This window comes from Myotis myotis, unplaced genomic scaffold (assembly GCF_014108235.1).
Source record: "Myotis myotis isolate mMyoMyo1 unplaced genomic scaffold, mMyoMyo1.p scaffold_m19_p_3, whole genome shotgun sequence".
In the NCBI taxonomy this organism is placed as follows: domain Eukaryota; kingdom Metazoa; phylum Chordata; class Mammalia; order Chiroptera; family Vespertilionidae; genus Myotis; species Myotis myotis.
Window position 1 is genome coordinate 10,233,979 of NW_023416335.1, and position 15,102 is coordinate 10,249,080.

The window sequence follows — 15,102 nt, forward strand, 5'->3', positions numbered from 1 at the left end:
GGTTCTAAAACAATTTCAACACATTAAAATTAGTTTGGGAAAAATGGATCAAACATTTTTAAACCTTTCTAAGAAAACCACTTCCTAAATAAAGTCTATTAAGTTTATAAAATAAACAACTTTGTCTACTTTTATAATGCAATTAACAATACAATGAGGTAGAATATGTAATAACATAATACCAAATGTATTAAAGAGGCACATGCCTAGTGGGTGAGCGTCAAACTATGAACCAGGTCAGGGTTCGATTCCCGTCAGGGCACATGCCTGGGTTGCAGGCTCCATTCCCAGTGTGGGGCATGCAGGAGGCAGCCATCCAATGATTCTCTCTCATCATTGATGTTTCTATCTCTCTTGCCCTCTCCCTTCCTCTCTGAAATCAATAAAATGTATTTTTTAAAAAGTGATCATTAAATATTAAATAAAAAAATGGCAAATGGACCAATTCTCTTAACATTATAAAAATCTACCCCATTAAAAGTGCAAAATAAAGGCAAGTTATTTCTCTCTTCTTCATGCCAATCTTTCTAATCATCTCAGAGTCACCATTAAAAATATAGGATCTCTGCCTCCTAAATTTTATTCTGTAGACACACTAATATAAACTATTATTTATATAGAAAGACTTCCAATAATCAAAACAGTAGGTATGTAGAGAAGAGGGCCAATACAACAAGATTTCCAAGGCAGAATCAACAGGAATTGGTTACTATATATTATGATATGGAGATGAGGCAGTGAGGAAAGAATAAAAGGATGACCCCTAGAACAACCTGTAGCTTGAATAACTGGGTACACGATGATACATTCAAGGTGACTTGAAAAGGAACAGGTTTTAGTTGAGAAAAAATGTTGAGTTTGAGATACCTATGGTATACCAATTAAATTTGTCCAGCGAACAAATACGAATCTCTCAGAAGTGAAATCTAGGCTGGAGAGAAATTTGCAAGTCACACATTCATAAAAGTACTTAAAATGGAACAGAAGGCTCAGGAAAAGATGAAGAGTAAGAGAAAAGACTGAAGAACACTGATATTTAAAGAGAAAAAGAACACTGTGAAGCTACAAAGACCTAAGGGAAACCAATGTAACTAGAAATGGAGAAAAGTGTATAAAGACAGGGGATATAAGAATGCTAGATGTCATTTTGTCAGGTAAGAAAAGTACTGAGAAATGTCCACTTGGACTTAGCAATAAGATTACTGATAATAACCTTTGTTAAGAGCAATTCCAACAGGGTGGTGAGGGTTAATTCCATAATTGTAATCTGTTTATTAATGGGAAGGGTTTGAAAAGATGGTCATTAGGTAATTTTTTCAAGAAATCAATCTGTGAAGGAAAGCCCTTCCAAAAATGCCTGGTTAGCATCCTTAACTTCCTCACCTATTTGCCTATTCTGTCAATTCATTTAATGGTTTTTCTCTGCTTCCACTCTCCACCTGTCAGAGGGGAACAGTTATAAAATGGCACTGCCTATGTCCATTACTACAGTATACTACATACACACATACACACACACGCATTTTCAAAATGTAAACTTACTCCGTGAGGTAAGGCACCTGGTCTGTTTTGCTCACTGCCATATCTCAAGTACTTTTCAGTCATTTAGTACCACCTGTAGGCACTCAATTAAATTTGTAAGATGAATATATTGCTATGTATCCATAATAGCTTCTCATTAAATTCCAATGTGAGAATTTCAAACCTTTTATATTTTTGCCCAGGTTTCAAATATGCTTGCCTCCTTCAGGTTGAGAAAACCAAGTTCTTCTAATGTGAGTTAGCCCAATGAGTCTATGTTTTTGTTTCATCTTATCCATCTTCACTAACATATTAAAAGGAAATTATTTTACTTTATAACTCATTTTACAATTCTTTTTATTTTACCAAAGTCCTACAGACTTTAGTGTTAAGAACTCTAATGCATACACTCACTTTTGACCTTCCCCCAGAATTCTATTTTTCTTTTCCTATTCTGTTATAGTCTGACAATTAAAAAAAGAAAATACTACTGAGAATTATTATCCTATATAATAAAAGTCTAATATGCAAATTGACCCAACAGGAAAACAACCGGTCGCTATGACACTCAATGCAGGCCCTGCTCCCAGCCCCCAGGCCAACCAAGGAGGGTGCCAGAGGGAGGCAACCGGCGGGGGGCGGGGCCGGCAAGCAGGCGGCACCAGGATGGCCAAGGTCAATGCCAGTGGGGGCCCCCCAATCGCCCCGCCAGTTGCCCCACAGATGGGCCCTGATCACCGGCCAGGCCTTGGGACCCAACCCGTGCACAAATTTTGTGCACCGGGCCCCTATTAAGATATAAATCCACTGTCAATCTGTATTTTCTCCTGAGGGTCAGCTTATTTCATAAGGAAGCTGAAGATCTGTCTGCTTTCCTAGAAAGCAAAAACATATTAAATAAATTTAGAAAATAGCCTTAAAATTTTCACAGAATTCAGATTAAGAATTTTTTTAAAAAGAGATTATTTCTAAAATATTTTTAACCAAAATTTCTTCTACTCCTCATCCTTTAGTTATTTAATTTCTAAATTGTCCTTAGCAAACTTTCCCTCAATGAATTTACACTGGCTTTTTTCTGCTGGTCAGAGAGTATCTTCATATAGCCAGGATTTAATAATACACTATGCATAGAAACTAATGAAAAAAATAAACTCTAGTCAATAGTATGTATAACCCAAAAAATAGTTTGTGAATAAAAACTAAGAGTAATTAATAGAGAAGTTGTACAAGATTACTTAAGAATAAATGGATTTGGCTATCCAAACAGGACAAATTCAAACTCAAATGGTCTGAAGAATTTCTATGAAAAGAAAGACATTTCAAAAGGTATTACACACTGTTCCAGTATTTAATAATTAGGAATGACACGGTTCCTTTCTAAGGAAAGTATGAAGGCGGATCAGAGTGGCATCCCCAGCAGCAGGCCACCAGGGCAGCCAACCAGGACTGTGTTCACTAAGCGGAGGCCTCCCCTGCCGGGGTTTGGATGCGTCTTCATCCTAAATCTTCAGCTGTAATACGAGGGGGGTAACATAGGATGAGGTCAAATTACCTGCTTGGAAACTAGTATTTGCAGCTCAGAAATTGCTCTTTTTTGCTTCACACTTCAAAGCTGTTGTCTGCTTTTGAGTAAAAAAAAAAAAAAAAAAAAAAAAAGACTTTAATAAATTCTTTACACTGGGAAGTACAGAACAACAAGTACTATGTTGTTTAGGCCTAAAATATGTTTAGATCAACAGAAAAGAAAAATCCAATTTACCAATATTTTAAACCCAAGCTACTTTAATCCTTTTGGGAAGCAATGCGATAGACACAAATGTTTAAATCCTCCAAACTTGCAAGATGCCACCACACAGCCATGCCCGGCCTTAACATCTACCCTGGAATATAATTACCACGGAAAGACCCGCGCCAGCGCTTACCCTGCAGACTTAGCTTCCGGTCACTCGGACTATTCCAGAACTGTGCGGGTATTTAAAAGCTACCTACTTTCTTAGAGAGAGATGACTTTGTTGTTACAAAAACACAAGGTTTACCTCCAGTTCGGAAAGCCCGTATGTTCGTGGTTTCCCGCGGCTCTGGCCAGCAGGTGAGGGAAGGCAGGTGAGAGAGAAGGCGGGCAGCAGGTGCACCCCAGCTCAGACTCGCACCCCCCCCAGTTCAGACTCGTACCCCACCCTCAGCTCAGACTCGTACCCCACCCCCAGCTCCGACTCGCACCCCCCAGCTCAGACTCGCACCCCCCCAGCTCAGACTCGCACCTCCGAGCTCAGACTCGCACCCCCCCAGCTCAGACTCGCACCCCCAGCTCAGACTCGCACCCCCCCCAGCTCAGACTCGCAGCCCCCAGCTCAGACTCGCACCCCCCCAGCTAGACTCGCACCCCCCCAGCTCAGACTCGCACCCCCCAGCTCAGACTCGCACCCCCCAGATCAGACTCGCACCCCCCCAGCTCAGACTCGCACCCCCCAGCTCAGACTCGCACCCCCCCAAGCTCAGACTCTCACCCCCCCCCAGCTCAACTCGCACCCCCCAGCTCAGACTCGCACCCCCCCAGCTCAGACTCGCACCCCCCAGCTCCGACTCGCAGTCCCCAGCTCCGACTCGCAGTCCCCCAGCTCCGACTCGCAGTCCCCCAGCTCCGACTCGCACCCCCCAGCTCCGACTCGCACCCCCCCAGCTCAGACTCTCACCCAGCTCACTCCACCCCAGCTCAGACTTCGCACCCCCCAGCTCAGACTCGCACCCCCCAGCTCAGACTCGCACCCCCCCAGCTCAGACTCGCACCCCCCCAGCTCAGACTCGCACCCCCCCAGCTCCGACTCGCAGCCCCCCAGCTCCGACTCGCACCTCCCAGCTCCGACTCGCAGCCCCCCAGCTCCGACTCGCACCCCCCAGCTCCGACTCGCAGCCCTCCCAGCTCCGACTCGCAGCCCCCCAGCTCCGACTCGCACCCCCCAGCTCCGACTCGCACCCCCCAGCTCCGACTCGCAGCCCCCCAGCTCCGACTCGCAGCCCCCCAGCTCCGACTCGCAGCCCTCCCAGCTCCGACTCGCACCCCCCAGCTCCGACTCGCACCCCCCAGCTCCGACTCGCAGCCCTCCCAGTTCAGACTCGCAGCCCCCACAACACCCTCGGAGCTCGGACACGCACCCCGGAGCTCAGACTCGCACCCCAGGAACCAGAAGCGACCGGAGGGCGCGGTCTGGGAAGCGGAGCCGGCGCGGGGGAAAGCCCGCTTCTCCCAGCGCCGACCCAGGACCCGTCACCGGAGGGCAGAGGGCACACGCACACACGTGTTGCGGGTGTGTGTGTGTGTGTGTGTGTGTGTACACGTTTTGTTTCTGTTTTGCAGGAAGGCGAGCTCCCGGGGAGTGGGCCGCGGGGCTGGAAGTTTGGAGGCCCGCCTCCCCAGCACGGGGTCTGCACAGCCCGCGACACGGCCCGAATCGCCCCGGGCCTGCGGTGTCCCCGTCCAGGCGCCCCCCGACCCGGAGCCGCGGGGAGGGGCCGGCGGGGGCGCGGGGCTCGCATTCCGCTCGCTCCGCAGGGCGCCGGCCCGCCTCCCGCGGCCCGTCTGCTCCACGAACAGGCCGGACAGCAGGAACCCCGCGGCGCCCGGCCCGGCCCGAAAGCCGCGTCGCTCCTCACCCCAAATCCTGGGTGAGCGCGCCCCACAGAATGGAACCGGGGGGAGGGCGGGCACGCAAGGACGGACACGATGGCCACCGAGGCCCCTGGCCGTCGAGAACGAGAGCCTACCCGCCTCTGACAGCCCCGCCGCCGCCCCGCCTCCGCCTCCCGCACTCGAGGGACATTCCCGAGGCGGCCGCCTCCCCGGGCGGAGAAGGAGGGGCGGGAGGCGAGCAGGGGGCTCCGCGGTCCCCAACGCGCCCCGGACGCTCACCCGGAGATGGCGCCGGCCGGTCCGGACGAGGGGGCGGGCTGTCTGCCGCGGGGAGCGGCGCAGGCAGCGCGGAGACCCAGGAGCCCACCGAGGCGTGGCCCGAGGCCCGGCCCTGGGGGTCAGGTGTCCCGGCGCCGTTGCTCTCCCGCCCCCGGCGCCGCGCTGCCTCGGTTGCCAAGGGCTAGGGACGCGCAGGTTATTTATTACCTGGAAACCGAGCGGCCGCTCCAGCCCAGGGCGGAGTAACGGTCAGCCCCCTCGACCCGCCACCGACCGCGGTCCTCCCCTAGAGACCGCAGCAGGGAGAGTCCACCGTTCCCGGGCTGCCGCGGGCCCAATGGCCGCCTCCCCTAGCTCAGCCAGGCGGCGCCAACCGCCGCAGCCACCGCCATCTTAGGATCTCATTGTGGTGGGAGAAGAGGGGCGGGGGGACTGCAGCGGGGGCTACGCGCTGGGCGACGTGCGCCGTCTCCGCGGCAACGGCCGCGCGCAGCGAGCACTGGGCCGGGGCGGGGGCCGCAGTGCGCTCCCCGCGCTAGACTGCAGTCACGTGACCGGCCGGAGTCTCTGGTATCGCCGCAGGCTCCTCCGTCAGCCGGTGCCGAGTACGCCAACGAACCGCCAGAGACTACATATCCCAGGATGCCACTGGACCCGGGTCAGGCGTGCCCGCCCTTCCGCCCTAAGGGAGAGGAATACACATCCCAGCATGCTGTGCGCTTCCCGAGGCGGCTCGCGGGACTGGGGACTCGAGGCCTGTGCGGAAGTGGGTTCACCACCCTCGGCAGCTGGAGGGAGAGCGGAGGCGCCTTCTCGTTTTCCGTGGGGGTGTCCGCTCCGGACGGTGCCGGATGGAGGGGAGCTGACCCAGGTCCGCGGTGGCTCTTGGATTCCCTGTCCATCCACTTCCGGTCAGGAAGGGATGGGACCAGAAGGGTCTTGACAACCTGGTTTTAGGTTTACACATGAGGAGGAAAATCCACGGGAGTTCATTGGCCGAAATATCATAAATATTAATAATTAATGCCACCTTGGATAAATGCCCTACTTTTTTTTTCTTTTCAGAAGGACCAGATGATTTACATCAGAATTTAATACTGAGAAATTTTCTCTAAAACTGCACTCGGAATTCTTTTTTTTACTTTACGCTCTTCTCTGAGCAGCAGCTTTTTTAAGGTTAGTAAGTTGACAGTCCTCTCGTAAAACAAAAGCATGCGACGGAGGGAGAGGTAAAGTTAAAATCGGTCCATTTTCCTGGAGCGCAAGGGCATTCTATTTGTAGGCAGTTTATAGTTCCGCTTGCTTGTTTGCTTGTTTTCAGCAAAATAAGGAAAAATGAGTGGGCACCTGGGTTCCAACAGCACATTGCTCTCAGTGACCGACAGAAGCTGTTCACGAAACCGATCGCCAGAACTCGCCTCAACCGTAACGGGGTGCGGGAGCGCTTCAGCCTCCTGTAATTCGCAGCTCCTCCGCGTCATACATATTTTAGTGCTCGCTGTGCGCGCCCATTACCTCGGCAACGGGAGCCGTGCCCTGGAAGCGCTCATGTTTTACTGAACGGTGTAACGGTGTGATGGAAATCAGTTCTCTTTTGTAAGAAAACGAAGCGCACAGCGCATGGAGCCGCTAACCAGTATGTGCCGGTTGCAGTCCCCAGCGCCCTCGGCCCCCCATTCCACACTCAGGAGCTAAGGTCTTGGGCAAGTTACCCTCTCGGAGCCTCTTCACGTCGTGTCTGTTTTGTACAAGGCGCAGAGTTAAGCATCTCTCCTGTTGTGATGTTATTAATTCTCACAACTACCCTGAAGGGATTGATTCTGCATTCGTTTCATTTTGCAAACAACAGGTTGAATAAGTCACCGAAGCTCTGGACTCCAAGGGGTAGAGTCCAGGTTTAAACTGAGGTCTACTGAATCCTTGGAGGGACTCTTGGATTAAAGAAGAAAATGCATGGGGAAAAGTAACTAGCGTATAAGATTTCAAAATAATTAGCTATCAGTATCATCATATTACCATTTTGTTTTATATGGCGGTCCAAAAAAATCATTTTTCTTCCTACCTTCTAAGTCAGGGGTGGGCAAACTTTTTGACTCGAGGGCCACAATGGGTTCTTAAACTGGACCGGAGGGCCGGAACAAAAGCATGGATGGAGTGTTTGTGTGAACTAATATAAATTCAAAGTAAACATCATTACATAAAAGGGTACGGTCTTTTTTTTCAATAGTTTTATTCATTTCAAATGGGCTGGATCCGGCCTGCGGGCCGTAGTTTGCCCACGGCTGTTCTAAGTTGTTTTGACTGAGCTAATAATCAAATTAATGTGAGACAGATTAATGCTGGGGTCTTTTCCGCATTTACTAGGGTTCAAGGAATCTGGAGAAGTGGCTGTGCATAAATTAATGAAGAGATTAGAGAAGAAATATGAATTTGGAAGGCATAGGGGAGCCAGACAGAAACTTAGTTCTAGTGACTAAACTCCCCAAATCTGCGGATCCCTGGCTTTTTATTCCTACATTTTGCCCTATAGCAAAGCAGACGTACATATCAAAGGTATTGTTTGGTACACAGTAAAGGACCATCAGGTTTGGGTAACTGCCCTCAGCTGTCTGGCAGCAGGCAATAACATGCAGATCTTCAGCCCTGCTGAAGGTGTCCATCAGCCTTCTAAGAAGTTCTCGCATTTTATTATGCCCGGCTGGAATTAGCGTCCAGCAGATTAATGGGAGAAAAATGTCCAAACCGTATTACAGATATACATGCAGGGGATGCCATAAGAATATGAGACCCAAGGAGGCACTGGCAATTGAAACTGATGTGCCATTCTGGACAAAGGAGAGGGAGGCAGAGGTCTGGGATTTTAAAGGGAAAGCAAGCAATTTAGAGGTGGATAGAAAGAGCAAACATGTAATAAACTGTGGTGGGGGGCTCCCTTCTCCACATCCAGCACAGAGAGAGAGATGTGAACCAGTTCTTTTAAGTTAGGAGGCGCTTTCGGGATTTGAGAAAATGAAAAGACAGACACAGAAATAGAATAAAAGCTTGGGACCAGGTGTGGCGTCTGCCCTCTGAATGGAGGGACAGAACGGCCTCCAACACCGGAAGTAGATTTAATAAATACTCGAATAACAGAAAGTTGCATCACATCTGGGTGGGCCTTGAATTCCTGGCGACATCATGAGATCCATCCCCTTAACACTGGGCGGGAAGGTCAAACTGAGTGGTGTCCCAGTCTCTTGACCAGGTCTGCCCCCAGGGCGTGGCTCTGCCTGCCCTCTGAGTTTCAGCCAACATATTTAAACCGAGTGTTAGCTAGCGGCCCTCAACAATAAACACATGCTTGCTGGGCCTCCCAGGAACAATGGTACGCAGAAGGAAGTTCAACAAACAGGCTTTGCTAGATTTATCAGGGTCCGGCACATTTAGTCTATGATATTATGCTTTAAGCAGGTTTTTCTATTTAAATTCCTTTAAGCAGATAAAGGGGAGGGTCAAAGGTTCTTTCAGAGTCTTGTTGTCTTAATAACCAGCCTAAAAATCAAAATCCTAAAAGGCATATTTTGAGGAGGCAAAACTTTGGTCCCCCTCATATCTATATATATAAAAGACTAATATGCTAAGTGTCCCTCCCCCCATCTGACTGGTTGCTATGATGCACAATGACCACCAGGGGGCAGACGCTTAACAGGAGCTGCTGTGACATGCGCTGGCCATTTACAGAGAAAATAACACCAACAAAGCAACACTTGGCTTCCCCCAAGTGGGACACAGGCCCCACCACTACCCCAGAGCGACAGCCCACCAAATCACAGCTGATGCTGCCGTGGCACAGAATGCGGCCCACAGCCCAGCCCAGAAACGGTGGCTGTGGGCACTGGGTAATGATGTCACTAGCAACATCTGGCTTCCTCTCCCTAGTGACGACTAGCCTCCTTGCAGTTTCTTCAGCCCAGGAACACAACTGGCTGGCTTCATAGCCAGGTGGAAACTTTTCACACTTCAACCCAATGTCTGTGAAGTGTTTTCCCGTGCCTCATCTCATTTAATCCTCACAGAAGTCCTGGAGTAGGTAGATAGGAGACTCGATGGAATCCCATTTTCTTTTCATTAGCCAGAAAATGGAGATTTAGAAAGCTTAGAAACTTGACCCGATTGAAAAGAAGTAAGGAATGGTGGACCTTGAAAATGACTTCAGGTTTACTCACTGCCCAGAATATAGTCAAACACTGCTGCAGTTACATATTTTACCCTTTGTTCTCCCTGCGTGATCTACAATAATAATCTGCTTCATGTTGATATTTTCTGCTGTGTTGCTGACAATTACCTGAAGGAGAAGATTGGGTGCTTCACTGGGCTGGAAAAAGTTTAGCTAACTCAGAAAGCAGGTCTAATTAAGCAAGTTTATTCTTTATCTATAAAGGCTAAGTTGACTCATGCATGCACGATACATATAAAGCTCACTGGCGCCAATTGCACACGTGTTTCCATCTGTCATTGCTGATTGTGAATTTGGTTGACAATCCTATTATAGAGAAAGGGCAAATAGTGATATTAAAATGTCTTCTAATTAATTTCCTTTCAATGTGCACGAATTTGTGCACTGGGTCACAGTGTGTGTGTGTGTGTGTGTGTGTGTGTGTGTGTGTGTATAAATCTAAGCATCCAGCTGACCCTATGACATGCAATAACCATCAGGCGGCAGACGCTCAATGGACAGACATGGAAACATGGAACAGACTGATGAATCTCAGAGGGAAAGCAGGAGGGGAGAGGGAAGGAAAAGATTAACCAAAGATCTTATATGCATACTAGAGGCTTGGTGCATGGATTGGTACACCAGTGGGGTCCCTCAGCCCGGCCTGTGGGGATTGGGCTGAAACTGGCTCTCCAACATCCCCCAAGGGGTCCCAGATTGGAAGAGGGCACAGGCCAGGCTGAGGGGCCCCACTGGTGCACAAATCCGTGCACTGGGCCTCTAGTATCTATAATAATAAAAGCATAATATGCAAATCGACCAAACGGCTAAACAGTAGAACAACCGTCCAGACAACCTTCTGGATGAAGCTGGGGCAGCCAGGGCTGTGAAGGCCTACTCTTGCATGAGTTTCATGCATTGAGCCTCTAATATATATATACATATATATATATATATATACACACACACACACATATACTATATACCCACTACCTACCCTAATGATTATAATAATAAAAGCATAATATGCTAATTAAACTGGACAGTCGAACGACCTTCCAGATGTCATTCCGGATGAAGCCACGGTGATGGGCTGAGGCAGAGGCAGTTAGGGGTGATCAGGCAGGCAGGCGAGCAGTTAGGGGCAATCAGGCAGGCAGGCAGAGTGGTTGGGGCAATCAGGCAGGTAGGCGAGTGGTTAGGGGCAATCAGGCTGGCAGGCAGAGTGGTTAGGAGCCAGTGGTCCCGGATTGCGAGAGGGATGTCCAACTGCCAGTTTAGGCCCGATCCCAGACATCCCCCGAGGGGTCCCAGATTGTGAGAGGATGAAGGCCTGGCTGAGGGACTTCCCCCCCTCTCCCCATGCACAAATTTCATTCACTGGGCCTCTAGTGTATATATAATTATGTAGAAACTATTGTCATTAAAACAATTCATGTTAATTCTGAAGTGTTACTGAAACCAATATGGTCATTATGTTGTTTTTTGATTTATGGAACCTGAAAAATGTAAATGCTGTTATGTCTGTTTGGTGAGGGAGGAGTCTGAGAAATTTTCACATTAAATTGGGGTCCTCAAACTCAAATATGGGCATTACAGATCTTAGCAGGGGACAAGAGAAAGAAAACCCCCTAAAACTAGAAAATTATCCCAGTCTTCCAAAAACTTACCTAACTTAGAAAACAAGCCTTCTGTAAATTAATCAGTTTTAGTATCAGTGTGTGAAAATGGCAAATAAATGATACAAACAGTAAGTGCTTTAGGAATTCAGAGGAAGTAGTCCCTCGAAGACAATGACAGTTCCAGGATTTCTATATAGGGTGAAATTGGGCACAACGGTCTGGTGGAAATGTAGATGGAGAACATTAACGGCTTCTAATATGAAGTAGTCATTTTAAGACTAGCAGCAATGTTTACAACAAACGAGGAAGAACAGAGAAGAGGGGAGAGACAAGGAGAACAGGTGGTAACTGGCATGAAGTAACTGAGGCCTGGCCTAAGATAGTGGCAGGAAGAATCAAGTCAAGGGGTTGGATTTTAGCATATAGGCCTAACCAATGGACACAGACAACAGGGGGGTGAAGGCATGAGTCGGGGGAGGGAATGGGGGGGGGGTAATGTGGGGATAAGGACACATATGTAATAACTTAATCAATAAAGAAATTTTTTTTAAAAAAGGGGTTGGATTCTGATGGTAAACTAAATCAGTTTCTCATGCTGTAAAATATCATTTGTTTCTGTTATTTAAGTATGACACTGACAAAGGGTCCCTTAAATATAATATTGCGTGCTATATTGTTTATTTCCTTAATGTGTTCTGGATGTTCTTTATCCACGAATACATTTTAAGCATGGCTGGAGCAGAAACCCAGCCTTTTGTATTTGTTTATATCCCAAATGCCTTACAGAGTTCATTTATTTTGATGTTCATTCATTTGGTTTTTGAAAGACAGTTCTTTGCAGTACTTAGTATTAACCTGCAGGGGGCAATAAAATTTAAAGGAAAAATCTTCAGTGGCCATTGCACTGATATAACTGAATTTTATTTTATTCTAATATATTTTTATTGATTTCAGAGTGGAAGGGAGAGGGAGAGGGAGATAGAAACATCAATGATGAGAGAGAATCATTGATCGGCTGCCTCCTACACATCCCCCACTGGGGATGGAGCCGAGTCCGGGCATGTGCCCTTGACTGGAATTGAACCTGGGACCCTTCAGCCCGCAGGCCAACTCTCAATAACTGAATTTTATGATTGTATTATGTGATTTTTGATACCCCCAAGGGAATATATGACATTTATGTAAACTATAAAGTACAGTAACTTCACTCAATAACCCACTACCTACTCTAAAAATTAGGTTGTAATCAATTATTTGAGTCCCCTGTGCTTTTATCCAAGTTCATTTTCCTTCTTTGCAGACCTAAATGCTATCCTGAATGATATTGTTGTTATCATTCTTAATTTTCCTCATATAACTTATATATCCCTAAATAACATATTGTGTAGTTTTGCTTGTTTTCAAACTTTCTGTAACTGGTATCACACTGAATATATTCTTACTTGACTTGCTTTGTGATTCTACATTGTGTTTCTGAGAATCATCCATGTTGATGGTTGGAAACACAGAGTCTATTAAGAGCAGAATGTGAAATTTGGAATATTCCTACAATTGAATGTAACTAATTTTATCTTTACTCTTCATATTAGCTTTGTGGGTAACTTGATGAAAGAAGAGATTGATCATGTCAAACAAGGGACTATTTAGAGGCCTCTGACCTAGTTCTTAGACCTTTTAATTAAATATAAGAACTTTACTTGTCTGCCCTAAGCTAGCCCAGAATTCCTCCATCTTGGTACAATTGGCATCTGGGGCTGGATGGCTCCTTGTTGTGGGAGCTGCCCTGTGCGATGCAGAATGCTGAGCAGCGCCCCTGGCCTCTTCCCGTAGATGCTTGTAGCACCCCACCTCCCCAGCTGTGACACCCAAAAATGTCTACTGACATTGTCAGAATGGGGGTCGGATGAGGAGATGATGGCAAAATCACTCCCAATTAAGAAACACTGATCTAGTGTTTGTATTAGGGAAAAAAGGCATATTAATTATGATTTTTCTTATGTACCTCTTTTGCTAAAAAAACCCCTGTACTTATAAATAATTAAATCAATGCTATACATAATCCTATCAACTAATTATATCAAATCCACGTGCATAAGTAATGTTCCCAGGCTCCTCTTACCTTCCTGTGTTTTCTTCATATCTAATTACCATGACATCTCTCATTACTGCCTACTTCGCTTTTTATTACTAGATTCCAAAATACCCAATTGCTACTCTCAACACACAATATTAATGTTTGCACCAGTCTGAACTGCCCTTTCCTTCATAACCAGTTTGTCCTTTTCTTTAAAGAAAAAAAATATATAACCCTGTGATTCTGACAGTTCCACCCACATTTGCATTTCATCAATGTGTACATGGTTTTACTTCTTTAGAGTTGTAATTACTATATATTTTTTCCTATATTTTTTCTTTGGGGGTCTATATGTTTTTACCCCACCTTCTCTATTCACTCTAAACCTAATAAGGGCTGTAATAGCAAAGCCCTGTGTGGAATGCTTGCTTCCCAAGTTGGAGGGTTTAAACCAGGGGTTTGGATAATTCCAAAGGCAGGGCTTATTAAAATACATTTCATTCTCAAAATGGAGCTACCAACTGTTAAATTGTGTATACATTTTTGGGGGGGGGGCTGTATATATATAAAGCCTATAGATAACCTTCTGAAGAACGTGGGAAAGAATATTCATGTGTCCATGCTAGCTGACATACATTATTTAGATCAGTGATGGTGAACCTATGACACGCATGTCAGAGGTGACACGTGAACTCATTTTTTTGGTTGATTTTTCTTTGTTAAATGGCATTTAAATATATAAAATAAATATCAAAAATATAAATCTTTGTTTTACTATGGTTGCAAAGATAAAAAAATTTCTATATGTGACACGGCACCAGAGTTAAGCTAGGGTTTTTCAAAATGCTGACACGCCGAGCTCAAAAGGTTCACCATCACTGATTTAGACCATCAGACATCTGTAAGATTACTATCTCAGACCAATCCAGAGGCTAAGAATGCAGGACCTATTCTTCTCAAGAATTTACTTTTTACTGTAAGAACTCTCTATTCTTCTCTTTTCTTCAGAACAATCTGGGTGTTACCTGGTAGTGTTTCTGATTTGCAAATCCTGAGACACATTAATAAATTCTTGTCATTTATTTCTCTATCAAGCCTTCTCACTTTTTGTCGACACACCTATCTGAATTTTTTTTCTACTGGAATATAACTAACTCTAAATTGTTCCCTAACAAAGTGCAAAAGATGTTTTCTTATTCAATTTTTCTCCTGCAAAGAACAAAAAGAATTCTGCCAAGGAATGTTTGGGGGTTTTGGGTTTTTTTCCATGTGTAGGCAAGGACTTCAGAATGGCATATATTTTATGATTCTAAATAACATCTTTCTTATTAAACAAGAATCTCCCCATAAGATCACATCATTAAAAACAAAACAATTGAAACCAAATAAATGTTAAATTCTAATAGAAAACAGATTGTTTACATGTAACACATGAAGAAGAAATTCAGCTATATTGTGTAAAAATATGTGGAGGAAAAAGAAAATGAGCACATGTTAAGTAAAACCACATTTTAAAATATGCCTGTGCGCATTAGGAAGATGGGCGGTAACTCAAGATGTCTGCTTTCACTGTAGTCCTCAGTATGACTTCTCTGCTTTCAATAAGTTTGTTATAAATCTTTTTTGTTCAGATACCTAAATCCAATCTCTATGTGTACTTTTTCTCCAGCTTTTAGATTCTTAAAATATTATCTCATTTTAGAATATTATCCAACTAATTGGAAAACACATGATGATTCATACTTTTATGACCACATTTAAAAATAGAACCAATCCCCAGAGA

At 45.8% G+C, this 15,102-nt stretch overlaps 1 protein-coding gene across 15 annotated transcripts in view; it reads right to left on the reverse strand.

Annotated features, from left to right (window-relative positions):
- PCM1 (pericentriolar material 1) overlaps window positions 1-5,976 on the reverse strand; it is a 92,299-nt gene extending 86,323 nt beyond the window's left edge. For 2 of the 15 annotated variants that reach the window (XM_036296819.1, XM_036296826.1), the window contains exons 1-2: window positions 5,636-5,976; window positions 3,074-3,140 (exon numbers count right to left, since the gene is read on the reverse strand). Coding sequence is in view for 6 of the 15 variants with exons in the window: in XM_036296817.1 (XP_036152710.1) it covers window positions 1,543-1,583 (41 nt within the window). In the remaining 9 variants the exon portion in view is untranslated. Of the gene's footprint in view, window positions 1-1,383; window positions 1,440-1,542; window positions 1,938-3,073; window positions 3,144-5,428; window positions 5,595-5,635 lie in introns of those variants that run through there. The other 13 variants (XM_036296818.1, XM_036296823.1, XM_036296829.1 and 10 more) reach the window with 11 other exon arrangements.
- Window positions 5,977-15,102: the final 9,126 nt, after the last annotated feature.